At 36.7% G+C, this 23,792-nt stretch overlaps 1 protein-coding gene across 1 annotated transcript in view; it reads right to left on the bottom strand.

Annotated features, from left to right (window-relative positions):
• DYNC1H1 (dynein cytoplasmic 1 heavy chain 1) overlaps positions 1 to 23,792 on the bottom strand; it is a 104,190-nt gene that overhangs the window by 37,178 nt on the left and 43,220 nt on the right. The window contains exons 27-51 of the mRNA XM_044664610.1: positions 22,083 to 22,365; positions 21,667 to 21,767; positions 20,843 to 21,002; positions 19,650 to 19,893; positions 19,302 to 19,485; positions 17,076 to 17,288; positions 16,279 to 16,517; positions 15,824 to 15,980; positions 14,435 to 14,662; positions 13,768 to 13,998; positions 13,498 to 13,638; positions 12,610 to 12,843; positions 12,299 to 12,505; positions 10,997 to 11,118; positions 10,185 to 10,350; positions 9,669 to 9,832; positions 4,985 to 5,114; positions 3,807 to 3,940; positions 3,417 to 3,531; positions 3,135 to 3,296; positions 2,842 to 3,056; positions 2,527 to 2,731; positions 1,086 to 1,259; positions 818 to 937; positions 571 to 691 (exon numbers count right to left, since the gene is read on the bottom strand). Of these exons, the coding sequence (XP_044520545.1) occupies positions 571 to 691; positions 818 to 937; positions 1,086 to 1,259; positions 2,527 to 2,731; positions 2,842 to 3,056; positions 3,135 to 3,296; positions 3,417 to 3,531; positions 3,807 to 3,940; positions 4,985 to 5,114; positions 9,669 to 9,832; positions 10,185 to 10,350; positions 10,997 to 11,118; positions 12,299 to 12,505; positions 12,610 to 12,843; positions 13,498 to 13,638; positions 13,768 to 13,998; positions 14,435 to 14,662; positions 15,824 to 15,980; positions 16,279 to 16,517; positions 17,076 to 17,288; positions 19,302 to 19,485; positions 19,650 to 19,893; positions 20,843 to 21,002; positions 21,667 to 21,767; positions 22,083 to 22,365 (4,450 nt within the window). The remainder of the gene's footprint in view (positions 1 to 570; positions 692 to 817; positions 938 to 1,085; positions 1,260 to 2,526; positions 2,732 to 2,841; positions 3,057 to 3,134; positions 3,297 to 3,416; positions 3,532 to 3,806; positions 3,941 to 4,984; positions 5,115 to 9,668; positions 9,833 to 10,184; positions 10,351 to 10,996; positions 11,119 to 12,298; positions 12,506 to 12,609; positions 12,844 to 13,497; positions 13,639 to 13,767; positions 13,999 to 14,434; positions 14,663 to 15,823; positions 15,981 to 16,278; positions 16,518 to 17,075; positions 17,289 to 19,301; positions 19,486 to 19,649; positions 19,894 to 20,842; positions 21,003 to 21,666; positions 21,768 to 22,082; positions 22,366 to 23,792) is intronic.

Genomic DNA, 23,792 nt, shown 5'->3' with positions numbered 1-23,792 from the left:
TAAAGTACTGGCTTGGAGCCAGAATGTTTTAGCGATGGCTTATGAAGTGGCATTGTATATTTTACTACAACTTAACACGGGGATGCCATGCAAATAGATTACCCAGTCAGCTAAAACAAATAAACACCAAACTCCTACATTAAAAATGAAACTGAAGTATATTTAAGAATGTTTTTCAATATCAATTTCAGTCCCAGAAGAGACAGATTTTGAATTCAACTTCTTCAACCTTTCTGGGCCTCAGTTCCTCACCCATGAGTTTCAGTGACTCCCCCAGTACTTCCCCCCATCCCCTCCAGTGATTTAGGCTGGAGCCAGGAGGAGAATCCTGGTTTTACCACTGCACTGTTCATCCTCTACTCTTTTCTCTAACATCCCAATTGTTTTTTCCTTATGAAATTAGCTAAGCTATTTATTTTTAAACATTTACCCATTTTGCTCTTAGAAAGGCCCAGAGAGAAAATCTCCCTTGGCAGTATGTCTGCCCTGCTGGGCATCAAAGCCAAACTGATGCTTTTAACTTGAAGGCCCTTTTCCTAAGTAACTCATTGCCTTGGTTTGCTCACATACCATTCTGGGCTTCAATGACAGCAGGCTCGACCTTATCTAGATCTTCCTTAACACTCATCTGCTTGTCAGCAATCACTTCCTGCTGCTTGTGCAGCTGCTCCTGAATTTCTTGGCTCATCACCTACAAAGAAACAGTGGTTGGTTGGAGAGTCACATGCTCGCTGCTACTTAATTTATTCTGTAGTTTTTGGAGAAAGAACCAAAAATGAGCTTCCTGATATCTAAGGAGAGGGAACAACATAGCAACCTTTTTCTTTTCTGCCTCTTGTTGATCTTTAACCATCTTCTTCAGCTTGTCGTTAGCAGCAGCATTCTTTACTTCTAGTTCCTGGCTTTTTATTCTCAAGTCCCGCCGTAGCTCCTCCACCTGTAGCCACATTGTAGAGATGTATCATAAGGGACTGGCCACTTCCACCTCTCTGCTCCACTCTTTCCCCCCTCCCCTCCCATCCCCCTTTTGCTTCTAATGATAAAAAATAAAAAAATAAAAAAAAGAGCCATCTTTTAAAAAATACCTGGTCAACTGTTTCTTTGATTTTCCTAAGGCCAACATTCAAATGCATTTGCTGTTCTTCCAGTTCACTACGCTTTTCATTGAACAGATTAGCATAATGGTTGATAAAGTCTAAATAATGCCGAGGTGTGATTGCCATAGTTCTGCCTCCTCGCTTGGCTAAACGAGCATTAGCCTTTAAAATGAAAGATATAAAAAGGCATAAAGAGGACACCTGGTGAGCAGAGTCAAATTCCAAAGTAAACTACTGACTAGGTTAAGAAGATTTTTGTTCAAAAGTATGCAGGGTGCAACATTCTCTTACATAGGTGCCTGAAGCAAAGAAGGCATGGGGGGGGGGGGGGGTTTGGGGGTGGTGGTGGAAGGACACACACTTAGAGAATAGTTGAAAGCTCCATGTCTCAGAAAGGAAATTCATTTGCTGGCTTTAATGGAGAGTAGATGGATTTAATGCCACTTCTCAAACAAGCTTCCAGGGAGAAAGAAATCTGCTGTTTTTTTAATGCACTCATGCAAAAAAAATTTTAATTTAAAATATGTCATGAGCTGAAACCTTCCACATGTGTTGTTTCCTATTGGCAGGTGAGGTCCTTGACTGAGAACAAGGACTATATCACTTTCCTATCTGGATCACCCTGACTTAGCACAGGGTTTTGTACAGAATAAGCTTATTCATTCATCAAACTCTATCCTATGATTAAACTGATTTTGTCAGTCAGAAATCTCTAATCATGAATAACTGTTAAATACTTTTTTAAGAGTCCGGATTTAAAGAATTTAAATAAGGAGTTTGTATTTTTTTAATATGCTTTCTATATTTTTTAAGATTCAAATTCCAAATGTATTGAGTCTTTTGCTTTCAAAAGGAATTAAGATAATTTTTTAAATGAGATTGTCGAAGTCTAACTTTTAAGCTGATTACTCAGCTGGGAATATTTGTAAATATTTAATGAAGACCACAACTTTTTTACAAGACTTTTACCTCTGATGAAAAGGAGTAGGTTGGTTGGGAAGGAGATAATGTGAGTTTAAATTCTGTATATCATAGCCAATATGCTCCAACTTATCCAAAAGCAAGGAATGAAGCACCTCCATGAATAAAAGAAAATAGCATTTCCACCTTAATTCTCTAATACTTTATATAATCAAACACTGTGACTGCAATTCCCTGAAATTAAAGCATTGCTTTTTTACTACTGAAAAGCATTTTATTGGTAATTTTTGTTATAAGGAATATGAAACATTTTAAAAAGGATAATCATTTTCATTCTGTACGCCTTGGTAAAAATAAGCTTCATGCTTAAGATTTTCTAGGATTGTAGCAGTCCAGGCATACACAAATCAGGATATATTTTTGCATGGTGGTTTCAGAGAAAAAAATACTTTTATACAAGTAGGCTAAACTTATTTGTTTTGCAAATTGGTCCAATGATAGAATCTACCTGATGAAGAGTCTGATGAACAAACACACAACTATTCACGATGGCTTCCCGGTGGGATGGTGGCTGTGGTAATTTATCATAAACGACTGGCATATAATCTGGTACAATGTAATTTGGCTTCTCAAGGTCCATTTTACTAGTGAATTCTTTGCCAACTTGATACAAGGCTTCAGTGGACCAGTCACCAAACCAGTTCAGCACACACCTGAGAAAGACAGAGTCTTATATCTATCCAGACAATATCATTTCCCCAATAGTAAATAAGGAACCTAAGGCCCAGTATCTGAAACAGAGAGTGATGGTGCATCAGGTTACCTATTGAAAAGGGCAGGTGAAGTAGCTGCTCTGTCCTTCAGTCCCTCAGAAGAAGGATTCATGGTAAACACAACATGGAGATTGCGAATAACCTGGCTAGTGAACCATTTATACAATTCTTCATGTGAATCCAGCATTAAACCTTCTTTCTGTGCACCCTCTTTACATTGTGTCATAAGGGTAGCATACTCATCTCCTTCAAAGAGACCAGGAACCTAAGGAAACAAAATAAATCACATTTTTAAAAATTTGGTAATTTACAGAGTGGTCAATTCAATATGTTACTCAATTACCTCTCCATTGGCAAGGAGGGTGTTCATTCGCTCTAGGAACCCAGAATCCAGTACATTTGACTCATCCATAATGAATGCTATCTTCTCGTTTTTACAGCCAGAACGTCTCAGCACAGTCCTGAGATCTTCATCAAAATCTTCACCTGTGTACTTTCTATGGACCTATAAAATAAATTCACATTAGATATTTTCTTTTAGTGGAATTCTGTATGTTTGTAAATGAAATAAAATTAAATATGCACAGGCTTTTTGTGGTGTAAAGGAACATCAGGTTCTATCTACCTTAATTTGATAGACACTTAAACCATTCATCCAGGCAACAAATCTGGAAAGAGTTGTCTTTCCTGCTCCGCTAACTCCAATAAGCAGCAAGTGGCCTTGAGGTTGACGGAAGATTCTGAAAAATATTAAAAAAATAAGATGACCCAATTCAATGTTCATAAGATTTCCATATCACTTTGAAAATTAATAAACAAGATTCTGAGATATGGCAGCATTATGGAAGATAAAGACTTTAACTCTTGCATGTTTTAGGATTTATATTCAAATTTTGTTTCCTCTGTATTGGCTTAAATTGACTTGCAAACTAGCAAAAAGGGTTTGCTTTGTTTTGATTTTTAAAGTAAATTACAACATCTATTCTCACAGCAAAAATGATAGCATGAAACTCACCGGTCAATCCTGAGGACATGATCTAAAACTTCATTAAACAGCACGAGAGGCACATCAAGTTCTTCTTCATAGAACACTTTCAACCTAGCTTTGACATAATCTCTCAACTCTTCTTGATCCACTGGGATGTAATCCTACAGAGACAACAACAAACCCTGCAAATATATGTATATGCATGCAATGCTATATTTAACTCAAGAAGAATCCTATCAAGAAGAGTGGTCAGCCAAAATTTTAGAAGTAGAACTTAACTGAGATTTAAGGAATTAAATATTTAAATTTTAAGGGTTCTATAGACATCAAAAGTTAGAGAAGGTAAACACAAGTAGGGTTGGGTAACTTTTTCTATCCATAAAAACTTTAAAATATTTTAAAATAACTATGATAGACTACTAAAAAAGCATTATTTTATAACTGATAGCCTATTTCATAAACTGAGGTATTTGTAAAAGCATCTTTGAAATTGTTAACATGATACACAAATGTGAGATACACATCTCATTATTAAAGTATCTTTAATAATTAATGGAAAGATGAAGACCAATGTGATTTAGGAAAGTCCTACTAATCTAGACCACAACCTTATCCCAAGTACACTAAACTGACAAAATCCAGGCTGTTCCACAGCTGTGCACAAATGTAGGTAGGATGCACCTCATAATATGCACAGCACTGATTACAAGTCATAGAAGTGGCTTTATAGAAGATGGGGGTGGGGAGTAGAGAGGTAGGGGAAGAGTAAGGCCCATATTTCCACAATAACAAAAATACCGTTATGTGATTCTGGAAGTAATGTTAGCAATTCTTAATATTGCAGAAAAGTGAAGCATTACTTTAGTATTCTTTTTCTATGCTTGGCTCCTTTGTTATTAGAGAGGCCATCAGATAAGTGAGGGAAAAAAAAAAAAAAAAAAAAGAACTACTCCCATCCCATTTCATTAATAGGATTAGGTATCTCCTCAGTGCAAGGCATGGTGGCTACAAAGAAAAACTAAACAGTCCCTCCTTTTAAGAAGAGAGGTTTCTACTATTACAACTTCTGGTTCTTAGGCTGAGATTACATAACTATAAATACCTACTGAAAAATTAGCATCATTTAGGAACTTTGTAAAATTTAGAGGTCACAAAAAGCAACAGAAAAGGTATATTATTAATGAAGCTATTTAGGTTCAGGTTACCTTTGACAGCCAGTTGCTATATAAGATAGGCCTGCTCATGGCTTTTTCTTTGTCTATGTTAGGGAAGTGCTTTAGAGCCACCATATCAATATTCTCATCAGTCCAACGTCTCTCTTCATCTTCCACAAGTCTGTTTTTAAGGGAAAACAGTAAGCTATAAATTAAAGGATCTGGATACAAATATTGTTGCTATACATATTGGGTTTTGTTTTGCTTTAACTTTTACCTTCTTAGTATCAATTCTAAGACAGAATAGTGCTAAGGGCTGGGCAATCCGAGTTAAGTAACTTGAGCAGTCACACAACTAGCAAGTATCTTGAGTCCAGATTTTTGAATCTGGGACCTTCTAAACTCCAGGCTTGAAGCTCTATCCCTTGTGCTACTTAGCTGTCCATGCACAGTGTTTTATAAGCAGCTGAGATAAGTTTTGGAGGGACTGTGGGAAAAAAAGGTCCAATGATCCACTGTTGACAGAACTGTGACTTGATCCAGTCATTCTGGGAAGTAGTTACTAAAGTGTGCATCTTTGAATCATCAGTACCACTACTAAGCCTATATGCTAAAAGATCAAGGAGAGATAAACAAAAGTATTTATACCAGTCCTTTTTGTGAACTCAAAAAACTGGAGCCTAAAAGTGTGCCCATCAAGTAGGGACTGGTATGAACAAAATACGGTATATAGAAGTAATGGAATATGATATGACTATGTTATAAGAAGAAAGAAATGGTTTCAGAGGAACCTAAGAATACTTGCATGAATGGATGGAGAATGAAGTGAACAGAGCCAGGAGAACAATCTATCCTCTCACAACACTATAAAAACAAACAATCTGGAAAGACTTAAGGACTCTAAGAATCAACATGATTCCAGAAGCATGAAAATATTGAATATTATTGACCATCTTTTAAAAAGAAAAGCAGCAAACTAAACATGCAAAAATAAGTTACATTTTAAACACAACTTTTTTTTTTCACAGAAGGGGAAGAAGGATGGTGAGGTAGGGAGAGAAAATAAATGCTTGTTCATTGAAAACAACCAACAGAGGAAATCTGTCAGTCAACAAGCACTTACTATACACTGAGCATTGTTCTTAAACATTAGAGATTCACAGAAAGGCAAAAACATAGTCTCTACCCTCAAGGAGCACATATTCTAATGAAAAAGACCAAAAAAGTTCTAATCCTCAATATATACAAGATGCATTAGTGGAAGGTACTAAAGGCAGGAGAAAAGTGAAGATCCAGAAAAGTCTCCTGCAGAAAGTCAGACTTGAGCTGGGTCTTGAAGAAAGCCAGGAAAGCAAGAAGGCAGAGGTAAACAGAAACAGCATTATAGATATGGGAGATTTCTAAAGAAAGGGCATGGACAAGAAAAGGAGATTGCAATTTTATGCTTGAAGAAGAACAAATAATTGATTTGGTCATCAGAACAAATTATCTAGAAAGATCAAGGAAAAAGTTAACAAATCTGATAAAGATATCACAAGTGTGGTACAAACTGCACAATTATCCAAACATCTGCTGGAGCTCGCTTATGTGGTAAATACAAAGTAGCCAAATAAATCTTGATTTGCCTTCATCTTAATTTTATGCTTCAAAAGGAAGAGGATCCCACGAGGAGAAATTGTATTTTCAATAACAGAAGTTGGGCTGAATTAGAAGAATAATTTATGCAAGAGCATTATAAAGAAAAACAATTTAAAAAGACAGGAATTCTGATCAATATAATGATCAACTTTGTCTCCAAAAGACCCATGATAAAGCATATTACTCACCTTCTGACAGAGCTGATAAACACAAGAACAGAAGACATACATTTTTGGATGTGGCCACTGAATGGATTAGTTTTGTTCAACTATGCTCATTTGACACATTGGTTTTTACCCCCCTTTTCTTTATCTGTTTTTAATTGGGTGGAGGGATTAGGGGGAGGAACTTAGCAAAAAGGGGGGGGGAGAGGAAATGTTATAACATATGCTTAAAATGCACAAAAGAGAAGGAAGTTCAAAAGGCAGCACAATTCAGCAGGGTAGTTTTGAAAATAACATGTAGAGATTATTACATACTTTACAAAAAAAAAGCAAGTGGTATGAGGTGGAGATTTATGGTGTCATGTTTCACATAAAATCCTCTTTGATTGGAGGGGGGATTTAAAAAAAATATTTTTTTTTTTAGTAAAGAATTTTTTTTAAATCTCCCTCCCTCCAATCAAAAACAATTACTGGCAGCTGAAGATGGATTAGAGAATGTGGAAGATTGGGATGAAGAATGAATGACTGAAGGCAGAGTCAGGGAGACTAATCAAGAAGTACTGCAACAGTTCAAATGATGATGTGGGCCCGAACTAGCAAGGCAGACTAGTTGTGTGAATGGAGAGGAGACATGTCAGAGATGTTGAAGAAGCAAAAACGAAAAAAATTTGGGAACTACCTGGGCTAAGTGTACAAACTGGTAAGAAATACTGACACAAGGAATATAAATCAGAATTTAATAAACAAATGTTTATTAGGTGCCTACTACAATCTGTGCCATCTAGGCATACAAATTCAAAGAATGAAACAAGGAGTTTATGTTCTATTAAAGGAAACAACATGTATACATATAAGTATAAAAAGAATAAATGATGCAAGGTAATCAGGGAGTAAAAGCACTAGTAGTTAGGGAAAACCAGGGATGAGAAGTAAGAATTGGTGCTGAAGTTATGTCTTAAAGAAAGAGATTCTATGAGGAAGAGAGGAGACTGACAAAACAGGAAATTTCGAAAGAAAAAGGGTTCTGTTTTGGATATATCCTTGGAACACTCCCAATTCAAAATGTTTAACAGCCAGATGATGATGGAGAGAAACTGGGGCTGGATATGCAGATCTGAAAGTTACCTGCATTAATAAACCCATAAAAACTGATGGAAGAAACCAAGAGAGAAAAGACCCATGGATGTGACATGGATAATGATCCAGCAAAGGAGACTGGCAAGAGAACTGAGAGCGAGCATTTTCATGAAAACTCCAAGACAAGAGAGTATCCAGGAGAGAGTGGTTTACAATGTAAAATGGAAGAGAAAAGTCAAGAAGCATGAAGACTGGGAAAAGACAAGACCTAGCAATTAAAAAATCCAAGTAGATCTCGACAACTCAGAAAACTGAGATATATCTAATAAGATGAAATGTAATAGGAATAAACAAAATTCTATATTTGAGGTAAAAAAAGGAACCCCAAAGACATGATTAGACAGAAGAATCACAGAATTTTATGACATAGGAAGGACCCTCAGTGGTCTTCAGGCCAACCTGCACATGTGCAATTGAAAAAGAACCCCTACTTCAATTCACTCAACAAGCAGGCATCCTGCCTTTGTCTGAAGACATGGAGAAGAAACTCACTATCTCCCACAGCAATACCCATTCTTCTTCTGGATATCTCTAAATGTTTTTCTTTTGTCAAGCTTTCACTCACTGCTTCTGCCTCAGCCTGATAGGGCCAAATAGAACAAGTCTAATATTTCTTCTACATTACAGTCTTAAAAATGCTTGAAGATAGCCCTTGTATGCCCCTCTCCACCCCAAATATTCCCCCTTCCAGGCTAAACATCTTTACTTCTTTCAGTAGATTCTACTAAGGCATGGACTTGAAGCACTTCACCATTCTAGTGTGTATAGTTAGAGAATTTTGTACCTTGGACTTCATCTCCCAGAATTCTTTCCTCATCCCAAAATTCCTTTCCCCTTTTCATTTCTGTGCGTCTTTATGTTATTGTTTATAAGTTCTGTAACTCCACCCTCTCTCTCTCCTCTCACAACCAGGGCTGGGTTAGCTTGCTTTTTTTTACTTCAGATATTATTAATAAACTTTATAAAATATAATACTTGTTTATTGTATATTAATTTTAATCTTTACAAGTGACCTAATCAAGAATTCTTCCTTAAATATTATATACTCAACTTGTATATAATATAGCATAATTACTTGTGTGAAAAAGATCTGGACTTTTAGTAGACTGAAAGTTTAGTACCAGCCAACAGGATATAGCTGCCAAAAATTCATTAATGGGATTTTGGGATACATTAAAAGAGACACGACTTCAAGGAAGTGTTAAGACTCATGACACCGCCTCCTGTTCTGGAGTTCTGTATTCGGTTCTACACCACAGTTTAGGAAAGGCTAGAGAAGTCCAGAAGGGCAAATGGGATAGTTATAGGTCTTGAGTCCATACCATGACAAATGAAGGAACTGGGTATTTTTTGACTGGAGATGAGAAGCTCAGAAGTAACATAATTGTCTGCAAGTATTTAAAGGGTTGTCAAAATGGAAGAGATTTAAATTTGTTCTGTTTGACTACAGAGGGCCAAAGTATAAGCATAGAGTGTGAGTTATATAGATGCAAATTTAGACTTGATGTCAGAAAAAGTTCTTTAATAATCAGAGCTATCCAAAAGGGAAATGTGAAGCCATGAGAAAGAAGAGGTTCCAATCAAAGACTAACTTGTCACTGGTGCATCATAGTGGGGTTTCTTTTTTAGGGTGTAGGTTGGACTAAAAGGTTACTGAGGTTCCTTCAACTTTGATATTCTGGATAGTAAATGTGAGCAGATGATGATGGTTATTAATGCTGAAAGCACATAGCTTGTTCTTTCAGAAGACAAAAATTCCAAATAATTTATATTTTCAAACACTTCATTTTCCTTACCTGTCTTGGAAGAGACGGAGAGCTTCATGTGCCCAAATTCGAATAAGTCCTTCTACAGGTAAAGTTTCTAAAGGTCTTAAGGCTTCAAAGATACCCCTTACCCATCGGGTCATTTCACGGGGTGAATAGATGTAATGAGGTTGTGTGTCCTGAGTGAATCTCTCCTGAAAAGTTAGAAAAGTTTAAAAAGTTATATAAGAATTTTTTAATACAAGCTAACAAGGGTAGAGAACATAAGCTCCTTGAACATTATTTATCCAGTACTCCCAGCACCTAGTGCATTGTTTTTTGGATGTTGGCAATACTTAACAAACATTTGTTGAATTGAAATTTAAAAGCAAGTCACATAGAAGTAACAAGCAATTATTTTATTCAAATGTATATATCAAGGCAAGCAGAAGATTTCAGCAAAAACATCTCCTAGTTTAACAAAAGCCCCGAATAGAAAGATGGCTTTTTAAAAAACCTCTTCAATTATTAGAGAAAAACTCAGTGGCAGATTTCCATGAAAAGTACCTGAGACATTGTATAGAACTCAACCATTGCGGCCGTTAGAGGTTCTGCATATGTTCGAAGAGATGGAATGAGTCTCAGCATTGCACGGTTGAATGTGCCATAAATCTGAGTTAGTGATGCAGGTCCTGGATAATCCACATACACTACAGGTACATGGCGCAAAAACCTGAGGAAAGCACAAATGATTTTAAATAGGAAATTTCATTTAAAAACCAAGTTTTCCATGCAGTCAGATCCAACAAGCATTTACTATCACCTTTCCCATTTTAGTCCAAATCATTGTTGCTTAATCTTTACTTGATAGCTTCATTACTAAACCTGGGGAGGAAGTGACTTAAGGTAAAAACAAAAAACATTCCTGACCTCTACATTTCAAATTCCATGAAAATGTTGGTTTGGCACTTTAAGTAGTCAAAGGGCAAAATCAAATAGTATCAAATCAATACAAACTGCTTAGGAACATATGGTCTTTTAATTTAAGAATAAAATTATTTTTCAAGGGCAAGAAAACCAGGGAGAATCCTTATGAATAATTAGAATCATGAAACATAAGAATCAAAAAGGTGTATTACCTTTATTTTGTATATGGGGAAACTAAGGCCCACCAAGAGAGGAATCACTTATTCATAGTCACGTGGCAGAGCTAGACTAAGAAGTGTGATCTCCTAACTAAAGTGTGGGTGACCATCTCTTCTCACATTTATGCTGCTCTATGCTACCTCTTTTTATTCTTAAACTTGGATTTCATTTGCATAAATCAAGTTACATAAGTTGGGTTTAAGCTGGACTTGTAAAATGTGCAAAGGTCTTACCTGTGTGAGAGAGGCTTTCTTCCAGGATCCGTAGGAGGATTACAAGCTCCAACAAACTGAATTCTCTCCAGTTTCACCCATGTTTGATCAGATGTTCGGTAAAATCCTCCATGTTCCACCATCTGAAGGACAAAAATGGGAATATGAAAGAAAAGTTTACAATCATAGAATCTAACTATTGGAAAGATTTACAATTAAAGAATAGCAGAGAAATACTCTTATCTGAGATAAAATAATTATTTTCCCTCTAGAGAATTGGGGAAAATGAAGGATGATGGGAGACTCAATTCACATTTGAAAAGAAAATGCTCATTAACATGCCAAAACAGGTTGCCCATACTCTTCTTGAAGAACACTAATGAAGCAAAAATCATTACCTCCCAAAAAGTAGCTCATTCCACTTTTGGATAGCTCTAATCTTAAAAGATATTTTTCCTTATAGCAAGCCAAATTCTGCCTGTCCACCACCTCAGTGTACTGCTATTCTGCTCCTCTGGTACCAAAAACAATCTAATATCTTCTTTTACATGTGAACTATGATGTTCTCCATAAGCCTTCTTTTTCCCAGGGTAAACACTCCCAAGTCCTTCAACAATGTTTATCTAACATTATTTCAAAGGTCTTTAAACCATTTTGGTTGCCTTATTTTAAACACATTCCAGGCTTTGTCTTTACTAAACTATGGTTCCCAAGAGGTAAACTCCAGGTCTGGCCTGGAAAAGGCAAAGTATAGGGAAACAATTACCACTTTATTTCTGGATACTATGTTTTTCCCTAATTCAATAGGACACCATCAGTGCTTTTTTTTTACCCCCCTGTCACGTCACTGATGACTCATATTGTGGTCCAATAAAATCCCAAAATTGTTTTTTGCAAAACTGTTATCTATCCCAACTTAAATCCATGAAGCAAATTTTCTCAAGCAATATAACTTTAGATTCATCCTTATTAAATCTCATTTCATTTGGCCCATTATGCTAGCTGTCATAAACTTTTTCAATCTGGACTATTATCCAAAATGGGTTAGTCATCCCTGTAAGCTTCAAGTCATCTGCAAACCTGAGAAGAGCTCTAGCTCCATTTCATCTAAACTTTTGACAGAAATATCTAAGGACAAAATCATAGGACACTCTGCTATAGACTGCCTTCCAAGGTGACCTTAATCTATGACTATTCTTTGTATCTGTCATTAAACTAGTACCATAGAAACCTAATCAAGCCTATATCTCTTGTTCACAAGAATGGGAACCTTTGTTAAGGGTGAGACACAACTAATTTATTATTATTTTAAAGCATACAAACCTGTCTGATAAAAGATATAACCCTCTGTGTTCCATATTTATCCATATCTGGCAAGTTGATTTCATCACAAAACAAAACCAACCACTTTCCAAGCTGAACTGGGGCCAACACCACTCCATTTGGCGTACGCCTGTACTCACAGTAGTGATCAAAGGTTTTTAGAAGGAGCTCTGGAGTAGTAGCGCTTGAGAAGTTAAGCCCAACAACCTGGGAAATGTAAAAGAAAATGGGGTAGGGGGAGAAAATATTTTAATGCAAGTATAGGATTTAAGTCTCTGACATCTCAGTTGGCATGCTGCTCTTTCTTTTACCTCCATATCAGGCAAAGCCCTGAGAGCACTAAAGAGAGTCATAGTCTTTCCAGAACCTGGTGGCCCACACAGGACTAAAGGCTTATGTTCTGCTAGCCAGGTATACAAGAGTGCTTCATGACGAACTGTGTCCAAGGTTGGTACAACAACATCAGGAGCAGCAACCTTGTGTGTCTCTACTTCAATCTGAGGAACCTTGGACTGCCATGGTGCCCATTCACCAGTAATAGAAACCTATAAAACAAAGAATACTAGGCTAGAAGGGTTCCTTGAACCATACAGCTTTTTTACTAACTTTTTTACTATCACATAACACTATGGCTTTCAGCAATAAAGATGACATCTAGAACCAGAAAGGACATTGAAGATAATGTAATGCAACCCCTTAGTTTACAGATAAGGAAATTAAGGGAAGCAATCTCTTTAAGGATCCACAACTAATAAGTGGCAAGGTTAACACTTGAGCCCAACTTCTCTGACTCCAGAACTTTCTACTATATCCCAAACTTTTTTGGCCTACCACCCCCTTTCCAGAAAAAATATTACTTAGCGCCCCTTGTCACATACTATCACTGCCCCCTTATGCACCTGTGGCCACCATCGCTCCCCTGGATCGCTGCAGCACCGCCAGGGGGCGGTGGTGCCCACTGTGGGAAGAATCACTGTACTATATCATGCTGAGGCTGTTGCTTCACTCTTAAGAGTACTTATATTTCTTGTAATCCCTCAACATTAACAAATGAAAACCAAAGTTCTCACCGTTCTTAACCAAGTTTAAAATCACTGCAAGTATGTTTTGGGATGAATCAAACAATTAGCCAACAAACACCGAACAGAAAAATATATTTTGAAATAAATTTGAAAAATCAGAACCTATAAGGCACTTACTTCATAATCAATTATGGGTATATTAGGTGCATTAGGCAATGGAACAGTAGTAATTCTCCTGATATATTCACCCAACTCAGCTCTCATTTTTAGACGACTATCTCCGGACAAAGACCATAAGATGGCATAAACCAAGTATCGCTGTTGGAAGAAGAATTATAATTTAATTTTCTACAAATTACAAAGTAAAAGACAAAGCCACCCAGTCAGATAATTATCTTAAAACAGCAGACTGGCTTTCAAATTTGGGGGTTACTTTAATTCAACTACCTGAATATAGCGTTCTAATTGATCTATCTGCATGGGAAAGTCAGGATGGTTTGCGTTGTATTGGGCAACATTTCGGCAGGCCTGATGCAACATGGAGAAAAGGGAGCCGAGACATCGTAACCGAGTAAGGTCCATGATGTGTTCTAACTTGAAAGCATGCTCAAGTGCCTTAGTGACCAGTCCATTAGATGTGAAATATGGCTGCATGATTGTTGCTGCATCTCTCTGGATCTATAAAGTAAGTAACAAATTAACGGTTATCATTAATAGCAAAATTTTTTTATCACCAACCACAAGATGAATGGATCTCATAAACAAGAGTAAAAAAATCTGGCATAAAAATTTTTACCTATGTAACACCTGAGTTCTCAGCCACCCCCTTAAAACAGCGGGATCTTTATCTGAGGTCCATGATTGTGTTTTTTAATGAATATATTTCAAAATAATTTGTTTTTCTCATAATCTTATATGTTTTGTATGTTAAAAAACAATTCTGAGAAGTTGATAGGCTTTACCAGACTGCAAAAAGGGAACCATTACTCAAAAAGGTCAAGAACCTTTGTTCTAGAAGCAGTTCTTCAAACTCTAGGAATATTCTTAAAAGCCTGTTGTTTCTTTCTTCATTTGTAGAACATCTGCTATAGTTACTGTGAGATCAAAATCCTACCTGCAACATTGGTGAAGCAGCTTCTTCCCCTTCATCTTCTTTCCCTTTTCGTCTACGTTGGGCTTCATCTTCCCCTTCATCCAATGGGATGCTTCGCAGTCTGGCCAGAAAGTTATTGAATATCATGTCAGTACTCAAAACATCTTCACTAAACCAGACCATTCCACATCTTGATACAGTGGCCAGTGTTGCATATTTCAAATCTTGTACTTCAAACATAATTCGAACCTAGAAAGAATACAAGCAGTGAATTTGATGCTATGTAGTTAAAAATTAAATTTTCATCTTTATATACAGAAAAATTAGTGTCATAGAAACAAAGGGCTCAAAGACAAGCTAGTTCCCATAACTAGAAAAGCCACCTATATTTCTTTCCTAGAAGATGGAAAGAGAATTATTTGTATAAGTGGAAACTGGAGGCAGGAAAGTTTGAATGTTCATATCATTATTTAAGATAATTTTTAAAAACTCTTAAAACTGCCTTGGTTCCAAGGTAGAAGAGCAGTAAGGGTTAGGCAACTGAGATTAAGCAACATGCCTAGGGACACACAACTAGGAAGTGCATGAAGCCAGATGTGAACTCAGGACCTCCCATATCTGGGCTCTGGCTCTTTATCAACTAAGTCACCTAGCTGTCCCAAGAGAATTCTTGATAGATGGACTCTGCATAAGGAAAAGTGCTGCTGGACCTGTGATATAGAGAGATGACTGACAAAAGAATGACCTGGCCCAAGTCATATAGCCAGTTATGTGTCAGAGGCAGGATTTTGAATTTTGAATTTCCAGCTTCAAGGTCAGCTTTCTATACACTATGCCAAACTGCCTTTCATGACAGAACATGGTCACAACATCATTACCATAGAATCTAGGTAACAAGAGCTAACATCTACTTGGATAAAAGCACAGAACTTGGATAAGTGATGGTATGATTAACAAATAGTAAAAAGGAAAAAGGCCATGTTTCTTAGACTGATCTTGCAGTTCAGTTTTTAAGAGTTTCAAAATTTAGTCCTACATATCTAAAATTTATACATCATTCCTCCTACTTCTTAGTGTTTCCTAGATGTGCCCAAACATCAGTTCATTATTTCTATAGGCCTATGAAAAAACCTATTTTTCTAACTGGGCTAGTAGTATATCAGGTTATAAAAAGCAGGATGCTATTGCATTTTCAGTTATATTTTATTACTCCCTTCTCCTCAAACTGGCATTCACTACCCAAAGGAAGAAACAATTTAGCATCCAAGAATTGTGAGATCTTCTCAAATAAAGTGGCTACTGAAACAGAATTTCACCTTTATAACTACTTTTTTGACAATGACAGACTTTTAGCTAGACATTAAAAGGAGAACATTTAACAATAAAAATGTAAAGGAAGCATAATTTTACATTGGGTGGAAGACTGAGACGCTCTCCATTTGGCAAAGTCAGTAGTTTGTTGTCATCTAGGACAGAATTTAAGTTCTCAACCCACTCAGGATCAACATCTCCATCAAAAATGATCCACTGGCGTTTCTGTAGTTCACCTCTCACATTATCAATGATTCTGGATAGAAAGAAAAATTTAAATAACAAGCTGAATAAAATATACTTGTCAGAAAGATTTTTTCTACTTTCCCTGAGAAAACCTGAGACTTACTCCTGTTTATGACATTTAATAAGTTAGTTAACTTTTCTGAGCCTGCTTCCTCAGTTATATAATGAGGATAATATTCTGCCTATCCAAGAGTTTGTTATATGAACTGGGAGCATTTGCTGTTGCTGCTGCTACCACTTCTATTATATTTTAGTGCAAGAAACAGGATCAAATTACTCAATGGAAACAGTTTGAAACCTTAACTTACTTTCTTAGAACATGTGTAAACAACCCATCTGTCCATTCTCGAGTATTTGGGTCCAAGGTACCATAAAGATGATCCTTGCTGATTGCTTTAGGATCAATGATGTGTGCTACTCCTTCCACACCTTCCAATCTTTCCAGAGCTTTCAGGAGAACTCTCCAAGCCATACTCTTTCCACTTCCTGAAGGTCCCACCATCATTAAACCATGATTTATTTGGGTAATCTGATAGAGCTGAAGAACCTACAAAACAAAAACATATGCTTTATCATTTTGTTTATTCAAAATAAATCTATCTGGGATTCAGCCCTTTTATATGGCCATTGTCTGCTAAGAATTTGGCTCCATGAACTTATAAATACATATAGAAATATCTTTAATATCATGTTTAAGATGACATATGGATGACTGTTCCATACAAATAAAAGGAAATCATGAATGTTTGTAGCATAACACTTTTCTTGTAACCAGAGGACAATCTTTCCCACAAAATATCCAGGATCCAAGGCAGAACACGAACTAGATGAACCACCAAATTAACTTGGGATAGCATTTTTCACACATTTATGTGATGATGATGACGCAAGCAGTTAAGTTTTTCTCTATGCTAAAATTATCCAGCATAAGATAGAAAGAGAAAGGGAGAGGGAGAGGAAGAGGGGGAGGGAGAAGATGAGGGGAGAGAAAGAGAGAGAGAGAGAGAGAATGAGGGAGGAAGGGAGGGAGAGGAAAGAAAGACAAAGAGGAAGAGAGAGAGAATGTGTATGTGTACATGCTGTATAAATATAACTTTTGAGATACCTTTTCAACCCACATTCCACCAACTTCTTCTCCATCACCATATGTCAGATACATTTCCTGACAAACTTTCTTGAGCTCTTCTCGTAGTGCTGTCATCTCACCACGATGATACTGAACCCCAGGAAATACATCAGAGAGAAGACTGAAGAGCAGAGGAATATCTTCTGCTACAAGCTTTGGTACCATTGTTTCACAGACACTCTGAATTAGAATCTAAGTAAAAATAATAGATTATAGGTTTCAGAGAAGGGAAAAAAATTAATCCTCTTCTATCAGAATCCTCCATATTTACCAGCTTAAAATTTAAATTACCTTGAATTCTAAAGTTTCTCTAGTTTGGCTGATTTAAGAGTTAGGTGAAGACAATTAGTTCAATTTCATCAATTCAACTTAACTTATCAAGTACCTACAACAGGCAATATAAATATATGCCTTAGAGCATTTGCCAGAGAAACGAAAAATAATGCCTGCCCTAAATAAAGTCAAGCTAGCAGGGGAATCTAGACATGTACTTAATAATAAAATAAGTATTAAGTGCAGTAAGGCATAAAGTAGAGTAGCTAAAGAATTCAGGTGAGAGAATATACAGAGCAGGAGACTAGTGACATTAAAGATAGAAGACTTTCCTCTTCATGGCCTTCACCAAAAGGATCAGCACCATCCCCACCCCACCCTTGCAAAAAGTCAATGAAAACTAAAGGAGTGCAAATGCCATGGTTAGGGAATAGTGAACAAATAAAGCCAAGTATAACTTTTATTTCTGGTCTAAGGGGTTTGTACTTTATTCAGTAGGCACTGGGGAGTCACTAAAGGCTAGACTGGAGGTTTTTTAAACTGAGTAGAGGATTGGAACTGTGCTTTATAAAAATTAATCTTTCATAAATGTTGAAGAGAGGACTGAAAGGGAAAAGAAAATGGAGGCAGGGAAATGTACATATAAACCTCTTACAATAATACAGACAAATGAAAGGAAAATGCGGGCCATTCACATTCAGTCAATTCAACAAATAAAGCTTAAATTGGAGGTCGTACATGAAGGCTTGATGGGAGAGAGAGCATGTGAGCTAGACTTTAATCTGTGGTTAGAAACAGAAGAGCAACTCTGGATTAGGATGAGGATATATGCTATTTATATGAACCCCAGGCTAGTTTGAAAATAAAGATGAGTGACAGAAGGCTGGGACTCCTAAGTTAGCATCAAAATCATTGAGGGTGCTGAATGCCAGGTAAAAGAGACTGGACTTTCACCTTCAGATAATAAGGAATCACTTCTGGTTTTTTAGTAGTATGGAGACAATCAAAACTATGACTAGGGAAAAGTAACTTAGAAGAAAACCAGGGAAAGAGGCAAGCAGGAACAAGACAAGAAACTACTACAAGGGCATAAGCAAGATGTAATGAGAGAAATTAAAATGAGGACAATATTGGAACCTGACAAGGTAGTTCTGAGGATTAAATGAGACAATGTCTACAAAGTGCCCTGCAAACCTTAAAGTGTTATATAAGTATCAGTTATTATTACTATTATGATGATGAGGGCCTGAACAACGGTGGTAATATTAAGAACGGAGAAAAGAAGATGGACTGATGGGACACGGCTAATGGTTACACTGATTAGAAGGGACAAAGGAGGGGGCAGCTAGGTGGCTGGCTCAGTGGACTGAAAGCCAGGCACAGAGATTGGAGGTCCTGGGTTCAAATCCTACCTCAGACACTTACTAGCTGTGTGAACTTGGGTAAGTCACTTAATCCTCATTGTTTAGCCCTTACCACCTTTTTGCCTTGAAACCAATATATAGTACTGATTCTAAGACAGAAAGTAAGGGTCTAAAAAAAAAGTGATGAAGGAAAGAATCCAATGTAACTGAGTTTTTTAACTTGACAGTGACAGCAAAGATGGTGGGATTATTAACAGAAAGAGTGATGTCATGATGAATAGAGTTTTTAAATTTAGTAGAGAAAACAAAAGAATTCCATTTTGGAGGTGTTGGGGCTATAGAACATCCAGTCAGAAGTGTATAACAGGCCATTAGAGAGGAATATAGAGTTTAATAAGGGAAGCTGAGGCTAAAGAAAAATAGTTGGAGAGTGTGAGATTATGAAAAGCAACAAAAAGATAAAAGGCCAAGAAAATAGCCCTGAGCAACACACCATATAAGTCAAGACAAATTCTTAAATTATATTAAGTCAGTATCCAAACAGGAGTTAAATAAGCTTTGTACAAACCTCTTGCTCTGGTAGATTTTCAGCAATTTCCCCTTCATCAACTACTTCACCACGTTCTTCCTTTTCCCTTTTTATCTTCTGAATTCTCTCTCTCTTCACATTTCCTGCACTTACCAAAACACTCTTCAAAGCTCGAAGACCAAAATCATAATGACTTTGAGAGGAGAGCTGTTCATCACATAGTCTAAAAAATGGAAAGAAAAAAAAATTCTCTTTTAACTAAATAGACTGTTTTAAGCACCGAGTTAAAAAAATGCCAGACATGATTACAAATAAAGATTTTAAAGTTGAATATGTTTTAAAAAAACTTTTGACTAATAAATTTGATTGTGAATAACTGTTACTCACTTAAAGAATGGTACAATCTTGTTGGCAAGTACTTCAGCAGTTCGAAAGCCTTGAGAATACAACATGACCTGGGCAATCAACTGGCGATCTGGCTTTGTCATTGCTAAGCTTCGGAATAACTTCTTCAAATTGTCTGGGAGGTTTGATCTGCCTGCATAGCCAGGATTCATGGTGATGAAGATAGCCATATCAGGGCTCACTTTGACTTGTTTGTTCAACAATTCACAAGTAATGGGTGCAGAAGCTAAAATGTAACATAGAAAGAGGACCTTTCTTCAGTTGTTTCTTAAATCCAAAGTATGAAATCCATGAGGAAAAGTTAAACTTCAAACAGAAGAAGGAATGAGATAATTCTGATGGTATCCCTTCTCTCCCCTAAACCTTCGGTTTCTCTCTATCTACTGGTTCATTCTCTGTTGCTTACAAATATACACAAGTCTTCCTTATCCTCAAGAAAAAGAAAATAAAAACCTTTACTCGACCTTACTATTCTTTCAAATGATCATCTCCCCTTGCATTCTTTTCACAACCTAACTCCTAGAAAAGGCTGTCTACTTCTCATCTCCTTGTGATCTCAATTCTGACTTCATCCTTCAACTGAAAATGATCTCTCTGAAGTTAATTTTATAACTGCCAAATTCCATGGCCTCTCCTTCCCTTCCTCTAATATTACTTAATGCATTATATTGTTTATGAATTTCTCAGTATACTGCATACATAATACAGAGTTAATGTGTTGGCTCGTTTTGCTAAACATTTTTCCTCTTTCATAGATCTTTGCTATTAGAAGAGATGTAGGGGAGTGAGGGAAGGAGAGATTAAAAAGTGGAAGTGATGTAAAAAGAAAATATATTCATTTTTGAAAGATTAAAAAACAGAAAAGATGGGCTTGGCATTCACACAAACACACAGAGAGTAGAGCCAAAAAACAGATATACAAGAACCCAGAAAGCAGCAAAATCAAGGGCTCTTTTAGGAGGCATATTCTTATTTTCCTCAACAAAGCCTGACTGCCTCATTGAGCTATAAATTATCTTCATACTGATGGTCAAATATAATTGCTGAAAGGTTAAATTATTACAAAAAACCTCTCCCTATATATAGACATGTGTATGTACATAAACATATAAGTATTTATTTTATATTTACATTATTTAAGGAGAAAAGGAATTTGACTATTAACAAGGTCTTACTCTTATCATAGTTTGGATTAGAATGTTCTCGCAGGGCCTCCTGAATGCACTGAACCTGCTGGGACACAGCAGAGAGCATTCGCTCCTCTAATCTATTGAACTCATCAAAGCAGCCCCAAGCACCAACTTGGCAAAGTCCCACAAAGATACGCCCCATTGCCTAAAAATGGAAAGAATCACTGGATTAGCAAAAATGATCAGTTTTTAAATGTACATATTTCTGGATTCCCTCCCTTTCCCAGAATTCACTACTACCCAATAAAATTCAACCCAATGTTATGCAAACATTTCTTCAGTTAACATTGAAAATGCCTTCTAAAACTGCATTAAAAAAAAAAAGGTTTATTCTAAATCCTTGATATCCTTAAGGTATAGTTGCTTAGCCTTTCTTAAATGGGAATAAATGGAATTCCTGAGCTCTACAATTATCCAATACCCAAAGTATTTATTTAGCACCTGCTCTGGGCAAAGCCCCCAGGTGCTAAGGATATAAGACAAAAGGAGTTGCCCTCTCTAACTTCAAGGTGCTTCTAGAGTTATGCTGGCAAGGCAGCAATGGGTCATTTCTTAAGTTGAAAGGAGCCTATGCTAAGAAAATCTCAGAGCCAAGAGCCAACTCCAAGTAGGTATGTCACTTTCATCAAACTGTCCATCATTTCTAAAATTATGCCTAATGACTGTCAAAGTGCAACATGCAGCAGGCACATCTTAAGTTCATCATGAAATCACCAATCTTAGCATATTCTGCTAGCACATGATCTCTCCCAACTGATACTCTATACACATTGAATTGTAGATATATCAGACAACAAAATCTCTTTTACCTGGAAATCAAATGTTTCATCACAGTTAAAAACGAGAACAAACCGCCCGAGCTGGTGTCCAAGAGCTTTGACAGATTCTGTTTTACCAGTGCCAGCAGGACCTAAGATTAGAAGAGAGGCATGGTTAGGGCTTCAATACAGACTACCACTGTGGTACCTTCACTGGCTTTCATGAAATGCTGAAATATTTCTACACAAGAGAATGATGCTGCATGTGGACTCCAGGAGACTGGAACATGAGTGTCAGCTTCAATAGCTGGGTGGCTGTAGGCAAGTCACTTCCCTTTCCTATCTGTTTTCTCATCTAAAAACTGTGGGCAGTAGAAGTTTATATGCAAAGTGCTTTGTGATCTTTGAAATGCTACATAAACATGAATTCCTGATTAGAATAATGATATACATTTATAATAACTCACCAAATGGAGATCCTCCAAGTCTTGCCTCTAAGGCTTGTGTCATTGTCAAATAGCAGCGGTCTGTAAGTGGAGTTTGTACCAATTTATCTTGAACACCAAGATACTCAAAGCCATAGTTAAACTTGGCATTAGCCATTTGAATGGACAGCTGTTGCAACACATCAGTTTGCTTAGGATCAAAGTAGAATCTCATCTGGCTAAGCCATTCAAAGGATTTAGAGTTGTCAATCTTGCTTTTCAGTAGAGACCTTGTAACATCTCTCTGGTGAACTAACTCGGTAATCTAAAGGCAGAGAGTAGATTAAGAAAACAATTTATCAGTGACTAAAGCAATGCAAGGTGTTCTTTATGTGTGTGTGTGTGTGTGTGTGTGTGTGTGTAACCTGTTAAGATCTAAATTTAACTACTATTTCAAAGGCTTTTGTAAACTATTTCAATATGCACTGCTACATATTACTAAATTTTATAACAGATAGGTGGCAAAGTGGAGAGAACACTAGGCCTGGAGTCAGAAAGACTTGAATTCAAATCTGAACTCACATTTAATTAGCTATGTGACCCTGGACAAGTCACTTTATCTCTATTTACCTCAATTTCTTCATCTGTAAAATGATGATAATAATAACAGCACCTACTTCCAGGGTTATTGTGAAAATAAGATGAAATATTTGTAAAGCATTTTGCAAATTTTTCTTTAAACTCGTACCTTCTGTCTTAGAATCAGTACTGTGAATTGGTGTTCTGAGGCATATTAGTGGTAAGGGCTAGCCAATGTGAGTTAAGTGACTTGTCCAGGGTCACAGAGATAGGAAATGTATGAGGTTAGATTTGAACCCAGGATCTCCCATCTCTGGGTCTGGCTCTCAATCCCCTGAACCATCCAGCTGCTCCTCAACATTTTTCAAATCTTGAGGTGATATATAATGATAGCTATTATCATCATTATTTTTAAGAATTTTCTTTTAGATATGCAAAATAGTAATCTCTGTAAGAGGACTACATCTCACAAATTAACTTTTAGTTCTGGTAAATAGGCTATAAGTCCATCCCATATCTGAGACAGGCTAAGCCCCAGCAATTAAGTGTCTAAGCATGCCTATTCTTTTGCTTTCTTCTGCTAAAGAAATCTTTCCCTACAATTTCTCAGACTAAACACCATTGTAACCACTTTCTTGGGAAGATCGAATTAAGAGTAGCCACAGGGCAGCTAGGAAGTTCAGTGGACAGATAAAAGGTCCCGAGTTCAAATCTGGCTTCAAACACTTTCTAGCTATGCGACTCTGGACAAGTCATTTGACCCTGATTGCCTCGCCTTTACCACTCTTCTGTCTAGGAACTAATACTGAGTATTAATTCTAAGACAGAAAGTTAAGGTTAAAAAAAGAGAATGAGTAGCTAAAAATTCCTTCATTCATTAAACATTTATTAAAATTCTACAATGTATATATAAACACTGTACTAGAGCCTAAAGAAAATAACGAGTATAATTAAGATAAAGTTCCTCCCTTCAAAGAACTTAGTGACTCAGTATAAGACATTTAACCATAATAAAAATGGAAAAATGAATAGATTGACTTGCTATGGAAAAGTGCTATGTGAGGCCTAATGAAGAGTTATTACTAACCAGAAAAAGCAGATAAGGCTTGATGGAGATGATATTTAAGCTGACCTTACCAGATCTATAGGAATTTACTTAGGGACTTCCCAGGA

Source organism: Gracilinanus agilis, chromosome 2, assembly GCF_016433145.1.
Source record: "Gracilinanus agilis isolate LMUSP501 chromosome 2, AgileGrace, whole genome shotgun sequence".
NCBI classification, from domain to species: domain Eukaryota; kingdom Metazoa; phylum Chordata; class Mammalia; order Didelphimorphia; family Didelphidae; genus Gracilinanus; species Gracilinanus agilis.
Note: the sequence above shows the minus strand (reverse complement) of the source record. Positions and strands in the feature narration are given on the sequence as shown.